General features: G+C 36.3%; 1 protein-coding gene across 1 annotated transcript in view; it reads right to left on the bottom strand.

The window, feature by feature from the left end:
* Window positions 1–5,695: 5,695 nt before the first annotated feature.
* Grik2 (glutamate ionotropic receptor kainate type subunit 2) overlaps window positions 5,696–18,363 on the bottom strand; it is a 510,250-nt gene continuing 497,582 nt past the window's right edge. The window contains exon 12 of the mRNA XM_055615949.1: window positions 5,696–5,923. Coding sequence (XP_055471924.1) covers window positions 5,696–5,923 — 228 coding nt within the window. The remainder of the gene's footprint in view (window positions 5,924–18,363) is intronic.

Below are 18,363 nucleotides of genomic sequence, written 5' to 3'. Positions count from 1 at the left end.
AATTGAGAGTTGGAGAAAATATTTCTTTCTACCTCGATGAGTTAGAATTCACCTTCTTCTAATAGTCCTATGGTTTTGTTCAAGAACTCTGTTGCCTGAAATTTTAGATAACATCATCATAGGTGAATCCACTCAGTCCCAGATGGTTTGGTTCAATCAACAAATGACACAATATCTACCTTACAAAACAGTGGCTAGTTTGTAACCATGTCGGTTGAAGGGGTGTGTTTGTTTCATGGTGAGGTTAGCAGTGTAAAATTAGCACTGGGGTGTGGAGATGTGTTCTCTGTAGTCTTAGCCTCTTGACTTATAAAACCAGATCAATCTGTAGTTTGAAAGCATCTTGAGATTGAATCTGTGGTAACCATTAGGTGTATTACTTAGACAAATCTTAATACATAATCATTTTAACGAACTTTTTCATGTACATAAAGGCACATTAGAACAAAACTTACTAAACACCAATTTTCATGATTATTCTAGGAAGATTGCTAAATGGGAAGGATAAAAGCAAACAGGTTTCCCTAAATTTTAGCTCTCCAAAAAAATATTGCATTAAAAATAAAGCAATACTGTAGCTAAAGCAATGTTAGAGATAGGTAAATTTTAAGTGGTGTTCTGAGTGAGGAGGTTGGAAAATTGGTGGTAAGAGGCACACAACAAAATTGGCATTTCATGTTAGGGTGGCAACTGTCTTTAACAGCCAATTACTTTACCATTGAATATCTACGAAAACAATTATCCATTCTTAAATAGATAATAATTCATTGTTGCCCTTCAGTGTACATGCGATGTCACCCATTATTGGGACAGGGATATAAAAACTACTGTATACTGCTCAGGAACCAAGATCAATGTTGTTAATGTGAGCATTTGGGACATGGGTTTATTAAGTCAGTAAACCATCGAAGACTCTATGTTTAAAACCACTGATTACCAACAGAAACACAGATTTTCATTAAATTATAAGGACTCAAAGTGAGACACAGGCTTGTCATTTTGTGACCATAAGCCACGTTAGAGTTAAAACATAATGCATGACACTCCCAGAGGTAACTGCAATTATAAACCTTTAAGTAGATGTTAAAAGGACATTCTTTACTGCCTTACTCAACATTGTAACAGTTATTAATCTAATATTCTAAAAATAATAAAAGTAAATAACAAAATCTATAATGATTTTAACTTAGGAAACAAAATTTTATATATTCAACACATCAAAATTCTTTAGTTTGCTATTCTGCTGAAGAAACAATTTAGTTAATATCATTTAGTTTGGTTTATATTTTTCCTCTGTGTGATCAATATTATATTCTATATGTCATATAAGACACCTAAGGTAGAGCTGTATATCAAGATTCTTATGAAACTTGCTGTAAAAATGGTATCTCCTTTCAGTTTGTTTGAAATTCATTTTCTGATGTGCTGAGCAGCAGCTTCGAGGGTGATGAGTTCGGTTGACATCAATCCTGTTGGAGGGAAATGTTTGCAACACTATTCCCTTCATTTGGGTGTTGATGTCCGTCATGCACATTTGTATTACAAACTATAAAAACCCTAAAACAAAATTTGAATATAGAATTTCAGGAGCTCTGGTGGCCCATGAGATGTTTATGGTGAAAGAAAAATTTGTCGCTCTCTATGGGAATTTAGTTTAATGGGTAGTTACATTTACTTGTTTTATAGATACCTCATTGTTGAGAGAATATGTTTGTTCAATGTAGGAAATATTTGAAGCAAGGTGAAAACCACATCTTACACATAGATACGGTGGGTGCCATAACCAGCCTTTTCATATGGCTAATTAAACCTGACTAGTAATGTAACTAGATTAAAGAAAATGACAATGGAAGAGAGGAATAAGATTGAGAAATACTAAAATTAAGAGTATCCTGACAGAGATGAGGCTTCTTTCTGTCAGGAATAACTGCTAAGATATTTGGAACAAGGACATTTGTAGTCTAGACTGAAATCCCAGCCTTACCTCTACGCCTAAATGTGTTCCCTACTAATTCAGAAAAGGATGCTGATTGTGTCATTATGCTACAGATAATAATTCGGATGTTTGTAAAGGCTATATGAAGAGTAAGCCAACGCAAAAAGCATTTGAAACATCTTTTTTTTAACCATTAAATGAACTTAGAAAATTTGTGAAGTACATCTAGGTGTGTTTCTTTGCAATATAAAGATGGGGAAACATTATTTTAATGACTAAACAAAATTGTATACAGTAAAACCTAGCTCTAGGAGAATAAATGTTATCAATTTGTATTTAGATCAAAATTTTCATAAAACTAATTTTGTTAATATAACAATAGAACTTGCATCCAGTAGGTACTGGAAGGACAGCTAACATTCTGCCTAATGCCTTATTTTCTTATAGTTGACTTTTTAATGTCTGAATATAAGTCATTTTTTATGAATATATGCTTCAATTGTATAGAATCTTTAAAGGTGTAGATTCAGGATAATTAATATATATTTTTATTAGATTGCTGAAAGCATATATACATACATATGCATTAATGTTTAATAAAAATCCATCCAGCCATATTTTTTCTTGATATTACCAGATGGTAAGATTCTTAACACAATATATCTATATATTTGTGCATGTTAAATAAACTAATAAAGATATAACAGGCAATTTTTAGTTTTTTATAGGACTCTAATAAGCACACTCTAAAGACAGCAAATATTTTATTAATTGAGAGATTAATTAATGAAACAAATAGAGTGAAAACAAAAAAGTGAAGTTGTGTCTGGAGAGTTAGAAAGTTATAGAAGTTTAATTGTTTTAATAAGAATATAAAATATTAATTTGTAAAAAGTCAAAAAATTAAAAATTATATATACTCTGACAATATTAAGACATTTGTAATGTTTAATTTATGAAATTAATTGTATGCAGTATTATGTGATTTGTTAAATTTCAATGTGATATATCTCAATAATCCATAAATACAAATTCTGCTATTGGAGCAGTGTTTGGTTAAGACATCTGTGTCTGTGATTTACAATGAAGGTGGCACTCACAGTGTTATGATTAACATGAACTTTCAGTTTCAGAGACTCTAAAATCTTCTGGCAAGTAAATTTCAATAAGGAATAGTTAGAAGACATTGGCCTCTGGGTATGCCTCTGAGGAATTACATTGATTATATTAATAAAAGATGTAGTTGTGAGAATTTTCCTGGCCTGTTATCCTGGGCTGTATGAAAAAGAGAAAATAAGCAACACATAGACACTCCTTGATTTCTTCTATATGTATACATAGTGTGGCAAGCTCCTCCGTGCCTCTGCTCACTCAACTTGCTGCCATGATGGCTGTGGCTTCTAATGTGAGCTAAAAATAAACTCTTTCTCTTTTAATGCTTTGGCCACGGTATATTATCACAGCAATATTAACAGAAACCAAGATAAATGCCTAATAGTTTTGTTTGTTGTTTATTTCTATGTTTAACACAAAAGGGACAAAAATCTGGGCTTTGCAAATGCTAGGCATATGCCCTGTCTGAGCCATGCCACCACTAAATAGTTTTTTTGTCTTTTCGTAATTTTGATGGAGAAAGAGATTGTACTATGAACAATTTTTTTAAAATAATCTCATCTACGTGACTTCAGTAATGCCAATAATTCATTGTAGATCTCTGTATGATATAATTTTAACTCCTAAGTAAAACCAAAATATTATAATTAGTTTAAAATTTAAACAAAATTATACTTCTACGTGATTTAGAAGGGCAATTAACTCCTATCAGCAGACTGATGAATTTCCTCTGGACTTGTACTTCATAAGTTGCTTTCAAACTAGAAAGAACAAATTTTACACAAAATCATTTGAATTTGAGGATCAGGTTAGGAATTACTTGAACTTACCTATTCTGCTAATATTAAGTGATTATTTTTAACAACTGGAGATACTTTAAACAAGATATTTTTATTAATGATAAACATGTGAGAACTTGCACATACACTTTTACTCTTTTCCAAGACTATTGAACATCATTTGTTATTTAATAAATTATCACAAATTACTAAAATACATGTGAGTTTTCTGAAAAAGATTTTTGTTTTGATATGTTTTACATTTTAGGTATTTGATAGATTAATTTTCCATCTTTGAGTAAGAGACTAGAGCAGTATAATTTCAAATATACTAATTAAATAACTAATAATAAATATACTCAGAAACACGCTTAACCATAAAGGCAATGGCATATGGAATACTACCTAACTTTATACTTTCAAATACAATAAAAAGCTTATTTCTTTCAATGGGGTTTCATATAAAAATAAATAAATAAATAAATAAATAAATAAATAAATATATAATCGATACAGTAGCACCTCAAGATAACATCTTATTTTGACAGAAGATGAGCATTGTAGAAATATTTTAAACAGATAATTTTATATCAATGTCACATCTCTTTTATGAGTTAATATATGTGAAGCTGGAAAGGAAATTCGAGTCTAGTTCCAAAGTTCTGGGAAAGCACGCTTAGACTTTCTCATGGCTTGTGCTTACATACTTTGTCAGGACAGTGTTAGGAGCCTTCCTTGCAGACTTTGTTTATGCAGAATAGGTACATGTGCAGACGCAAGGGATGTTTTGCTCATGGAGAGGAGCTTCTTTATGTTGTGTGTGCTGGCTGGAAAGTGTTCTAGGATTGCACTCTATTCTGTAAATATAGATTCTGTAAATATATTTGGACTCATTTCTGTGAATACTTATAAATTAGGGTGGCTTCTGCTGGTGGCCAAAGAAATATGTTATTAATTAATCCAAAGATACTACTAATGACATTGTTTCACTTTCATGGATCATGAAAAAGTAGAAGCTAAAAGATTATGAACTTCACACTCTGAATTCTAATTTTGAGGAATAATAAAAACTATAATAATATGTTTAAGAAGCTATGCTATTTAGTTTTAATTGTTTTATGGCTGCTTGGTACAGGCAAATGCAAATTACAATGGTCTTAATTGTTAAACCAATTAATCTAAATGATAAATTAAAAATAATTATATATAAATTTATCAAAAATGTAAATATATAGAAATATTCTCTATATCTTTTATTTTCTTCTATCTTTACATGAAAAACCTGTTATTCTACTACTAGAAAAAATGCCTTGACTTTATCAGAGAATTTCAAGAAAGGACAAACACTTTCAAAGATTCTTTGTGCCAAAACTGAAAAAGACATATGTATTTAATTGTTTTTGTATTTAGTTTTTATTATGGGGCACATAAATGCATGTGGTCATGGAATAGGAGCATTTTTATTAACATAGAACTCTAAATTTTTAATTCTAATTCTCTTTACAATGATATAAAAACTCAAAATCATAATGGACTTCAGTGTCATGTGGTGGCAGTAGAATTATGAATCTTGAGGCACAATTATAATCTTAAAGCAGAAGAAGCTAAGTTTTAAATCACTTGGACCACGTTTAGATTGTGGTTAAAAATAGAAAGCTCTACCTACTACAGTTGTAGCTTACTGACACAACCAGCATGCTTTCTGCCCCAAAAGGCAGCGTAGTCCATGGAGTAAGTATATGTGACTCTCGGAAGTCTAAATCTTCAGCACCCCAATGGAAAGAAAGGAAAGAGATTGTGACTTTTGACAATTATTAGTTAGAAAAAAGAGGTAACAATTGCCAAAAAAATCACAAAAGTGAGCATGTTACCTGGCTATGACAAAGAGCACACAACTGACACCCAAGTAAGCCAGCAGAATATACATCCAGATATCAGGGGAGAGAGGATTCAGGAAGGAGAAGACGCCTGGGTTTGTACCATTGGGCTTGCGGTACAAAATACTTATTCCAAGTGTCATAAACGGCTTGGAAAAGTCGATGACCTTCTCTCGAACATAGGTAATAGCCAGTGGAGCAACGGCAAGGTCAGCTTTCTGTAGACAGAAACATGAAAGAAAGAAAACAGTTCTAAGTCACCAATAAAATATATATAACTAAAGATTTCACACATCAGAATTTCTCTAATGATTTGATAAGATCAACATCATTCTTTACTTGGAAAAGTTAATCCACTATTTAATAAGGTAGCCATTCCTAAATGTTTCCAGATAATTACTACACTATTACTCTTGACATAACTAGTTAGAAAAAAGAAGTAAAATTGTAGGATAAAAAGCAAAACAAAGTATTGTACATACAGTAAATGGTTGAATTTAATTGTAGTGATAACTACGCCAAACTATTTTCTTTAAATTCAAAAAAAATTTTCTGGACCAACGGGATGGTTCAGCACATAGGTATGCTTGGTAATGTGTCTGACAACCTGAGTTCCATCACAAAAACCCACGTAGTAGGAGAAAAGGGACAGCCAAAAGCAGCCTTCTGCCTTCTGTGTGCATATTGCCAACAACATACATACACATGAGCATGCATTTGCACGCACAAACTACAAAAGGTAGAAATGAAATAGTAATCTTTTTTTCAAAACTATGGAGTACTTAGTTCATCTTAAACATTCAATTATAAAGTGGTTAAAACGTCTATTAAATCATTTAAATATGATTGTTATGTACTACCCAAAAGTTTTGTTTCTATTTCTCTAATTTGTGTTTTATCATTTAATAAAAATCCCCATTAAGTTCTTATTCTACTCAAAGACTAATTAAGGGATCATTAATGACTGTATTTTGTATATTTTCATGTAAATATTTCATGAGCATATGCAAATATGTATTTCCTCTGTGAACAGTACTTTTCATTTCAAATAAAGAAAAGCCTAAACAACCAAAAAAAAAAAAAAAAAAAAAAACAATCCCCATGGACTTGTGTAAATCACATTTTTTTCCTCTTTGTGTTTTTTTTCCACATTCTTTCATTTCATTGAAAAGCATTTTTTAATTTTATTTTTTTCTTATCAGTTACATTTTATTAACTCTGTATCCCAGCCGTGTCCCGATCCCTCATTCCCTCCCAGTCCCTCCCTCCCTCCCTCATCTCCACCGTGCCCCTTTCCAAGTCCATTGATGGGGAAGGCCTCCTCCCCATTCATCTGATCCTGTTTTATCAGGTATCTTCAGGACTGGCTGCAAAGTCCTCCTTTGTGGCCTAACAGGACTGCTCCTCCCTTGGGGGGTGGGGAGGTCAAAGAGCCAGCCATTGAGTTCCTGTTAGAAATAGTCCTTGTCCCCCTTACTATGGGAAAGCAATTGGTTACTGAGCTACCACGGGCTTCATCCAAGCAGAGGTTCTAGGTTATCTCCATACATGGTCCTTGGTTGAATGTCAGTCTCAGAAAAGACCCTGTGCCCAGATACATTTGGTCCTTGTGGAGCGCCTATCCTTTCCCCATCAGACTAACTCCCCTTCTTTCTTATGATTCCCTGTACTCTGCCGAAGGTTTGGTCATGAGTCTTTGTATCTGCTTTGAAAGCACTGCTAGGTAGAGTCTTTCAGATGCCCTTAGTAGACTCCTCAGCAATCAAAAGGGAGGAAATCATAAAATTTGCAGGCAAATGGTGGGATCTAGAAAAGATCATCCTGAGTGAAATATCCCAGAAGGAGAAAGACAAACACGGTATATACTCACTTATATAGACCTATAAGATATGATAAACATAATGAAATCTATACACCTAAAAAAGATAATCAAGAGAGCGGACATGGGATAAGATGATCAATCCTCGTTTAGAAAGACAGATGGGATGTGCATTGAAAGTATGAAAAGCATTTTTTAAACATTATGTCCTGATTATAGTTTCTCCTTAGTCTACTCCTTCCAGTTCCTCCCCATTGCCCCTCCCACACATATACATTCCTCTCTTTTCTCATTAGAAAAAAAAAAAAAAACCAGACAGGATTTAAAGGGTAGTATCCAACAAGGAAGACCCTAGGGAAGATGCTCAATCCCCATTCAGAAGGAAAAACAGACTTCAGAAGCAGGAGAAGATAGGAAACAGGACAGAAGCCTACTACAAATGGCATCTGAAAGACTACTGATCAAGGTATCTAAGAAGAGGCTGAGACTCATAGCCAAACATTGGGCAGAGTATAAAGAATCTAATGAAAGAAGGGGGAGACAGAAAGACCTGGGGGAGACAGGAGCTCCAAAAGGAGAATGACAGAGCCATAAAAACTCAGCCCTGGGGGCCCTGAAGAGGATGATACCCCGACCAAGGACCATGCATGGAGAGGACCTATAACCCCAGCTCAGATGTCACCCAGAGACTCAATCTCCAAGTGGGGTCCCTAGTAAGGGGAGAAGGGTATGAATTCTGGTATGAATTCAGGGGCACGTTCTCTGATCACCTCCCCCTGGGGGTTGCAGCCTTTCCAGGCCACAGAGGAAGACAATGCAACCATTTCTCATGAGACCTGATAGGCTAGGATCAGATAGAAGGGGAGGACCTCCCCTATCAGTGAACTAGAGGAGCGGCATAAGAGGAGAAGAGGGAGGAAGGATGGGATTGGGAGGAGACGAGGGAGGAGGCCACAGATGGGATACAAATGGAATAAATTGTTAATAATAAAAAAGAAGAAAAAAAAAAGAGGTAACATCCAAACATGATAAATAAGCTTTCCAATTTTCACAAAGTTATATCTTAAATATCTTAAAATACTACTGCTTTGAACTTATGTTACAACCATCTGTCCAGGAGGAGGAAACACTCTAAATGATGCAGAAAGCTACGCCTAAAGAAGCGCCCACTGCTCTACCTGAGGCCATACCTGTATCCAGAAACCCAGGTAAGACCCTACCCACAGACATTCAGTGATTCCTCAGAGCCCTGCAGTTTTCACACAGCACCTCTCTACCTGTCTCAATGTCCCGGCTCAAAACTCTGCCAGAAGTCTACTTCTTTGCCTGAGGCCACGCTGATATATAAAGTCCCAGAAGCCCTCTGCTCTAGCAGAGGCCATGCCTGTACCTGGAACCCCAGAGACCATGACAGTATCTGGAAGCCCAGAAATCCCCTTCTCTACTAGAGATGACAGTACCCTAAACCCCAGAACCCCAGAGACCATGTCTATACATAAAACTCCAGAGATCTCACAGGCCTCCAAAACCTCTGCAGAGACACTTTGAGGACTGGAGGGGGGAGGGGGTCTTCGGTCACCAGTAGGACAGGTCATTCAAGCCAGAAGTCCAGAAATAGAAAACCATGGGAAAAATGTATCCATGTTAAAAAAAAAATTGACGATTAAACCTAAAATTAACCTAAACCCAGATGCCTATATGCCAAGGAAAGGATACAATCAACAGCAATCAGGGCAATATGGCACCAACAGAGCCCAACTATCCTACTACAGCAAGTCCTGGATATTCCAACAGAGCTGAAACACATACACACACACAAACCAACTTAAAATCAATGTTATGAAGATCATAGAGGCCCTTAAAGAGTAAATGAAAAACTCCGTTAAAGAAATCCAGGAAAACACAAAGAATGGGAGGAAATAAATAAATTCCTTAAGAAAGCCAAGAGGGAAGGGGTGTGTGCAAGCAATGAATAAAATTGCTCAAGACCTGAAACCTGAAAATGGAAATAGATTCAGTCAAGGAAACACAAACTGAGGAACTCACAGAGATGGAAAATCTAGGCAAACTAGTAGGAAGTATAAAAACAAGCATTCCCAACTGAATACTAGAGAGGAAAGAGAAAATCTTAGGCATAGAGTATACAACAGAATAAATTAATACCATAATCCAGTCCTGATGAGACCTGATAGGCTAGAGTCAGATGGAAGGGAGGAGGACCTCCCCTATCAGTGCTAGGAAAGGCATGGGAGAAGAAAAAAGGGTGGGATTGGTAGGGGACAAGGGGATATAAAGTGAATAAATTATAATAAATTAAAAAAATTCTTTCAATACAATAATAATTATAAAATTATGAAAACTATTAGGTAACATTTACATGTGCAATGTCCAGCTCATGTGAATTTGGTAACTTGGGGAAAGTATCTGATTATCCCATCTATCTTGACAAGTTTAGATTTCTATACCTAAATTAACTTTTATCCTTATTGGTACTACTTATATGAAAACATTTTCTTAAATTCTAAACAACTTATGCTTAATTGAGGAACTATAACTATTTGATCTTCATCCCCATCAGAGACTTGATATTGGACTTAAAGGGGGAAATGTTGGTATAATGTTCTTTGGAATGTATACTATTTATCCTTGTTCATTCAAATGCTGATTTCTCTACCCCATTATCTGGTTTCAATCTGGACATTGCATTGTGATGCTTATTCTAAGCATCACCTGTCTCAAGTTTGTGTAAATGTGCCACCATTTGTTCTCTATCTTGTCAATTAAACAACTAGCCCCAATACTGTGCAATGGAGAGGTTAGTTTGGGACATCCTGATATGGAGGGGAGAGAGAGGAAACAGAGGAAGGAGAAAGAGAATCTGCAGTGGAGGTGTTGGAACCATGTGGAGAGATGGACCAGACCTTAGATATGACTAAAAGCAAGTATAATGGGTAAAATCTGAATGGTAAGAGACCACATGGACTTGAAGGTTTAGGAGGAAATAACTATTGCTCAGCATTGTGATCTAGGTTAATTAAATAAATCCCAGTCTCTGTGTGGTGATTTGGGTATACAGCTGATTTATGAATAACCACTGCTTTACTAAAAGATAAATCAATAGTAAATATTATAACCAATAACAATAGGGTAATAGGTCTTATATATCAATCTTGTATACCATGTATAGCTTGCAAATGTTATTGTATACTAGCAACTACAATTGTATTCATCCTGGCAACCACCATCATATTCTGTTTCTCATACAGGTATAAAAAGTGTGATTGCTCACAATAAATTTGTCTCACCCTCAGTTTTGCTGAGACCCTTCCAAAAAAATGAAAAATTCATAAGTCAAGAAGAATGTGGAAAAAAATTCTGGCATAAAACACACAGGAAATCTGGGACACTATGAAGAGATCAAACCCAAAAACAAAAAGAATAAAAGAAAGAGCAACATCAACGGCTCAAAAATATTTCTAACAAAATCATAGAAGAAAAATGTCCTAACTTTGAGAGGACATGGAATACAGGTAGCTTAACGAACACCAAATCTATTGGATTAGAAGAGGCAGTTCCCACAACCACATAATTACCAAAACAGTAAGCATACAGAACAAAGACAGAAAAATAAAAGTCTTAATTTAAAAAAGCCAAGTAATATATAAATGCAGAGCTATTAGAATTATACCTCAGTTCTCAAAGGAAACTAAAAACCAGAGGGCCTTCACAGTTAGCTTGCAGACTGTAAGAGACCACAGATGCAGTACAGACTACTATATCTAGAAAGGCTTTCACTCACGATAGATGAAAAAATTAAGATACTCCATGATAAATCAAATTTAAACAATATCTATACACAACTCTACCACTACAAAAAATACTACAAGGAAAATGCCATCCCAAGGAGGCTAACTACACCCATAGAAGCACAGGAAATGCTTCAACTTATTGAATCAACTTATTCATGCGTCACTCACAGAAGCGTTGAGAGAAGTAGTAGATATATAGAAGCAAAGCCTACAAGTCTTAGATCACAGTAAGGCCGTTTAGAGGTAGAGCCAAGGGGGTTGTTATAAGAGTAAGGACAAAGAAGGAACAGAAGTAAAGTTTAAATGAGCAAGATAGCAACATTATTAAAGTAAGAGGGTGATAATTTAATAAATAGAGGTTACAGGTAAGAAAAAGTGGACCTCAGGATCTATTGTTTTGTTTGTTTGTTTGTTTGTTTTGTTTTATGGAAGATGAAAACACAGTATACTTGATTTATCAATTCACTTTGATGTCTTGTTCTAAATCAATGAAAAGCCAGCCTTTATTGCTTCTAACGTAAAGAAGTCAAGCTACTTTAAGGTGGTGAACATCTTTATGCTTTTAAATAAAGTTGTATGTATTTTTTGCGTATGATATGATGTTTACATATATGGGTAGACTGGTTAAAGCTACTCATGTAACATATTTTATATATTACCTCCATATATCTTTGATTCATGCTGAGAACAGCTCAATATGCAAACAGAATTACTGTATTATTAAAAAATAGATTACAAAAATTGACTACACATACATTTCTAATTCACTTAGTATATTTTGATTCCAAAATATAAGAAAGAAAGAAAAAAACAAACAAAATTGCATATTAATTGCTGCCTGGGGATAGAGTACCTACAGAAGTAATCAAGATAGGGTCTCCCTTCTCCATGTGGTATGGGAGTACATACATTCTTGCTGTGGTATCCATTGCATTATTCCTGTTCTGAGTAAAGAGACATACTACAAGGCCCTTTGACTGAGGGTGGAGCGTACTAGGGATGAATTTCAGGTTGGCCTTCTCCATCTAAGCAATGTAGACTAAAAAGCCTCCTTGATCAATAAGCTGTACCACATAAATATGAGAATATGCCCCAAGATGCTGATGAGTAGAAAATACATTACAATTTCTAAAATTAGCTCTTGTGTGGCAGGAACATATATACAATATGGCATTGGTCCCATGACCCCTCTCTCAACAGTAAGATATACTAGCTATTCTGAGCTTTCTGTTCAGGAAAAACAAAACGAGCAAACAAACAAATAAAACAAAGCAAACAAAACAAAACAACAAAAGAAAAAACAACACCTGCCTGCTTAAAGGAGGAAAATTAGAACTTTTTTATTTAAATTTTTTACATATTAGTTACAGTTTATTAACTTTGTATCCCAGCTGTATCCCACCCTCCCTTCCTCATTTCCTCCCTGCCCCTTTCCAAGTCCACTGATTGGGGAGGACCTCCTCCTCTTTCATCTGACCCTGTTTTACCAGGTATCTTCAGGACCGGCTGCAAAGTCCTCCTCAGTGGCCTAGCAGGACTGCTCCTCCCTCAGGGGGTTGGTGTCAAAGAGCCAGCCACTGAGTTCATGTCAAAAATAGTCCCTGTTCCTCTTATTAGGGTATCCACTTGGATACTGAGCTACCACGGGCTACACGAGCAGATATATTCGGTCCTTGTGGAGCACTTGTCCTCTCCAGGTGATATTAACTCTCCCTTCTTTCTTATAAGTAACAGGACAGGAGCCTACCACAGAGGGCCTCTGAAAGACTCTACCTAGCAGTGTATCAAAGCAGATACTAAGACTCATAACCAAACCTTTGGCAGAGTGCAGGAAAATTAGAATTTAAACCAAAAGATATTTAGACTTTTTTCCTTTATTACTATTATTATTTATTACAATTTATTCACTTTGCATATCAGCTGTAGTCCCCTCCTTGTCCCCTCCCAATCCTGTGCTCCCTCCCTCATCTCCTCCCAGTCCCACCCTCCTTCCCTATTCCCCTCTTATGTCCATCCCCTTGTCCACTGATAGTGGAAGATCTCCTCCCCTACTATCTGACCCTAGCCTCTCAGGTCTCATGAGGACTGTCTGGATCCTCTTTCTCTGTGGCCTAGTAAGGCCACCTCACTAGGGGGAGGTTTTCAAAGAGCCAGCCACTGAGTTCATGGTCAGAGACAGCCCCTGCTCCCCTTACTAGGGAACCCACATGGAGACCGAGCTGTCCCGAAAAGTAGAAAAAAAAAATGGGTGATGAGATAGAGGTGCTAGCTTTCCATTTCCTAAAGCTAGAGGAGTTAATGAAAAGAGAAGACAAAGTAGATCAGTACTAGAAGGCTCCATGGGAGTGCTGAGAGGTGAAGAGTGATGGAATAAGGTAGAAAGGACAGGAGATGACCCTCTGAATTCACCTTTAATAAAGAAGGAGAAGAAATTCAACACTCAGAAAACAGAGGGTGGCCTTAAATGTTCTGCAACTGAATTACTTATATTGGGGAAGGCTTTCAAACAAATACTTAACTTGTCCCTGACAACCTTGCTCATGAGCGGTGAGACAGTAGATCAGTGAGTCTGTGAGGAAGATGAGTAATGTAAACACCCATAGTTCTTTAAGAAAAATGCTGCCTAACCCAAAGCAATCTGAGGGAAATCAGTGTCCAGTAGACTGGCTCATATATAACACTAATGACAATTGGGTTCTACCAGCTGAGGCCCTCCTAAATATCAGGAGTTGAAAGATGATAGAAAAGAGAGGCATTACTGATTAAGTTGGGAATAAGGGAGTCCCTGGTTATGCTTATTTTATTGGGTCAGAAAGGACCATGTTTAAAGAAAGTTAAGAAAGATTTTTACAACTTCCTAAAGACTGTATGGGGATTTAATAGAACTGCCAGGGCCAAGTGAAATACGTGGTCTTGAAGGGGAAAACTTTGGTGAATATAAAAGTCTTAATAAGCTGCTAAAGCATTTGGGAGTTGGAACAAAAGAATATGATGAGTCCTATCTGGGTAATCATAACCAAATATGTCAAGATTTGTGTGAAACTGGAGATCCTAAAGAAGAAAAAATGATGTAAAGGCAAATGTTGTGCTGTATTTGAAGGCTTTAGAGACTTACCAAAAGTTTGCTAAGAAACAGAAAGAAAGATCATCCCTTACTTTGAAGGATGTAATGTCTTGGAGTAGGAACCACCACATCTGCTTTTCTAAGACCACATGTTGAATAGGTGATTTTTTTTTTTGGTCATATATTAATATGCAAAATACAAGGGCTTTTCCAGATAGCTGTGCCAACTATACCTTAATTTGGAGCAAACACTAAAGCACCAAGGATAATGAACAACATTAGACAGGTATAGAGACAGGGTTGTGCAGATAAAAAGAACTTAACAAGTTCTAGGCATGGATAACTATCCTTGCCCTCAAAGGGACACTGTGTGCATTTTTCCACTGCAGAACACTTGTAGGTATAGATGTGCTGATGTGAAAGAATAACTTTGGAGTTTTCACTGAGAATGAGAACTGTCTGAATTTATACATGTTAAGCACAACTGGAGCCTATAAATTTGCTTACTCCCTAGAGCTATCATGAAATTACAGAAAACTTTAAGTCACAGGAAAGGGTACAGACAATTTTAACCTTTCATAGGTCATATCCCAGCATGACCTATGAAAAACCTGACATGCCAGTATATAACAGAGAGAAATGTAAACTACTACCCCTCTCCATGCCACTGTGCCTGGTATGGCTGTTTTGAAAAAAATAACTGAGATGAGTGATGGGATCCTTTCATGATGCAATGGACATTCTTGATGCTTTTTATACTATTCCTTTATCTGTTGGATACAGAGACCACTTTGTATTCACCTGTCATAAACAGAGTAGACATTCAGGGAATTCCTCCAATGACATAACTCACAGACCTGATAATTATCATGGTATTTGGCCATGGGGCCTTACCTTAAAAAGTTGTCCACTTTTATTAAAATAATTTTATCATATAGGCAAAATAAGACTAATGTCTGAGTGTTTCATAGGTTAAGAAAAGCATCTGAAAGACATACAGATTCAGCTAAAGTAAGAGTGGTGTAACATCAAATAAGTTGGAATGACCTGGCACAACTGTAAAATTACTGGGAATATGGCACAGCCCCGACTATGAATGTAAAACAGCAGCAAGTGATTTAAGGTTATTGTTGAATGTTCATACCTGGCATTTTCCAAGGTATTCATTTTTTGTGTGTGTAACAAGCTAGAAAGGTGTGCCATATGGGATTGAATTAAAAACACATAACAAAGCTTTTTAGCACACCAAAAACTTTTACAACAAGTTAAACAGATGTGTGTCTCAAAAATGGTTTCCCTTCATGTTACAAGTCATTAGAATCTTAAAGTGCTATAGCTAGAGTCTATTTGAAAACAAACAAAGAAATACACCTTGAGCAAACAGTTTGAACAATTCCAATAGTGTTTAGTTACACTCCTTCAGTTGGGCAGAAGTTCAGGAAACAAGACAAGAATAGCAACATAAAAGTAAAGAATATACATGGAAAAATGATAGTTACAAAGATACTATTTTACAAATATTGATGTACAGAACTGGACTGAGGAAAACAATGCCAATGCTACTTCCAACTACATTTTACCTTACTTGTGGTGGGGCAATTTTAGTGAAAGTTTGGTTACTAAAACAGCAGCTAAATTTTTTGAATAAAGGCAGCCTGTGAGGGTGAAAAAGCCCTTCCTGGGAGCTATTAAATTATTAAATCAAAGTGGTTGTTAGATATACAATGTAGGATAAATATAATACAATCTATAGTCCTAAAGAAGCTAAACAAGAGAAAGACCCTAAGAAACATATTCAATCCTCATGCAGGAGGGCAAATGCAATAGACATCGCAAGCAGGAGAAGACAGGGAACAGGACAGAAGCCTACCACAAACGGCCTCTGAAAGACTACTGATCAATGTATCAAAGCAGAGGTTGAGACTCATAGCCAAACTTTGGGCAGAGTGCATGGAATTTTATGAATGAAGGGGAAACAGAAAGATCTGGAGGGAGCAGGAGTTCCAAAAGGAGACCAACAGAGCCAAAAACAACAAAACAAAACAAACAAACAAACAACAACAACAACAAACCCTAGGCCCTGGGGGCTCTGCAGAGATTAATACCCCAACCAAGGACCATGCTCGGAAAGGACATAAAACCCCTGTTCAAATGTAGCCCATACATTCAGTCTACAAGGGGTTCCCTACTAAGGGAAGCAGGGGCTGTTTCTGGCAAGAACTCAGTGGCTGTCTCTCTGATCACCTTCACATAGAGAGGGGGGTGCAGCCTTCCCAGTTCACAGAGGAAGATAATTCAGCCAGTTTGAGGAGACCTAATAGGCAAGGTTTAGACAGAAAGGGAGGCGGACCTCACCTGTCAGTGGGCTAGGGGAAAGGTACAGGGTGAAATTGGGAGGAGATGAGGGAGGGGAGCCACAGCAAGGATACAAACTGAAAAAAATTGTAATAAATAATGAATAAGAGACAATACATGCTGGAGAGGATGTGGAGAAAGGGGAACCCTCCTTCATTGATGGTGGGAATGTAAACTTTTTAAAATTTTTTTTAAACTTTTATTACACTTTATTCATTTTGTATCCCCCACAAGCCCCTCCCTCCTCCCCTCCCGGCCCCACCCTCCCCCCTTTCTGTATGCATGCCCCTCCACAAGTCCATCAAATTGCCAACACAATTCTTTACAGAACTGGAAAGAAAAATTCTCAACTTCATATGGAATAACAAGAAACCCAGAATTGCTAAAACAATTTTCTACAATAAAAGATCTTCTGGAGGTATCTCCATCCCTGATCTCAAGCTGTACTATAGAGCAACAGTTATAAAAACTGCATGGTACTGGCATAGAAACAGAATAGTGGATCAATGGAACCAAACAGAAGACCCAGAAATAAACCCCCACACACTTATGGACACCTGATTTTTTGACAAAGATGCCAAAACTATACAATGGAAAAAGATAGCATCTTCAACAAATAGTGCTGGTCTAACTGGATGTCTACATGTAGAAAAATGAAAATAGATCCATACTTATCACCCTGCACAAAACTATAGTCCAAGTGGATCAAAGACCTCAACATAAAACCAGACACATTAAATCGGCTAGAAAAAAAAGTGGGGAATACCCTAAAACTCATTGGTACAGGAGAAAACTTCCTGAACAGAACACCAACAGCACAGGCTCTAAGAGCAACAATCAATAAATGGGACCTCATGAATGTAAATTTTTATAACCACTTTAGAAATCAATCTGGTGCTGTCTCAGGTAATTTGGAATAGTGCTTTCTCAAGATCCAGCTATATCACTGCTAGGCACATATCCAAAATATGCTCAAGTATACAACAAGAACATTTGCTCAAACATGTTCATAGAAGGTTTATTTGTAATAGCCATAATCTGGAAACAACTGAGATGTCCCTCAACTGAGGCATAGATACAGAAATTGTGGTACATATACATGATGGAATACTACTCAGCAATTAAAAACAAGGAAATCATGGAATTTGCAGGCAATGGTTAGGTAATAGAAAAGATCATCTTGAGTGAGGTTTTCCAGGAACAGAAAGACATATATACTTACTTATAAGTGAATACTAGACATACAATATAGGATAAACATATAAAAATCTGTACACCTAAAGAAGCTAAGGAAGAAGGAGGGCCCTGGGTAAGATGATCAATCCTCATGCAGAAAAGCAAATGGGATAGACGTTGGAAGAGGGAGAAAACAGGGAATAGGACAGGAGCCTACCAGAGGGCCTCTGAAAGACTCTACCCAGCTTTGGGCAGAGTGCAGAGAATTTTATGAAAGAAGGGGGAGATAGAACGACCTGGAAGGGACTGGAGCTCCATAAGGAGAGCAATAGAATGAAAAAATCTGGGCTCCAGCTGGGATACAAAGTGAATGAACTGTAATAAATAAATAAATAAATAAATAAATAAATAAATAAATAAATAAATAAATAAATA

This window comes from Psammomys obesus, unplaced genomic scaffold (genome assembly GCF_907164565.1).
Source record: "Psammomys obesus unplaced genomic scaffold, mPsaObe1.curated_primary_1811, whole genome shotgun sequence".
In the NCBI taxonomy this organism is placed as follows: Eukaryota; Metazoa; Chordata; class Mammalia; order Rodentia; family Muridae; genus Psammomys; species Psammomys obesus.
Note: the sequence above shows the minus strand (reverse complement) of the source record. Positions and strands in the feature narration are given on the sequence as shown.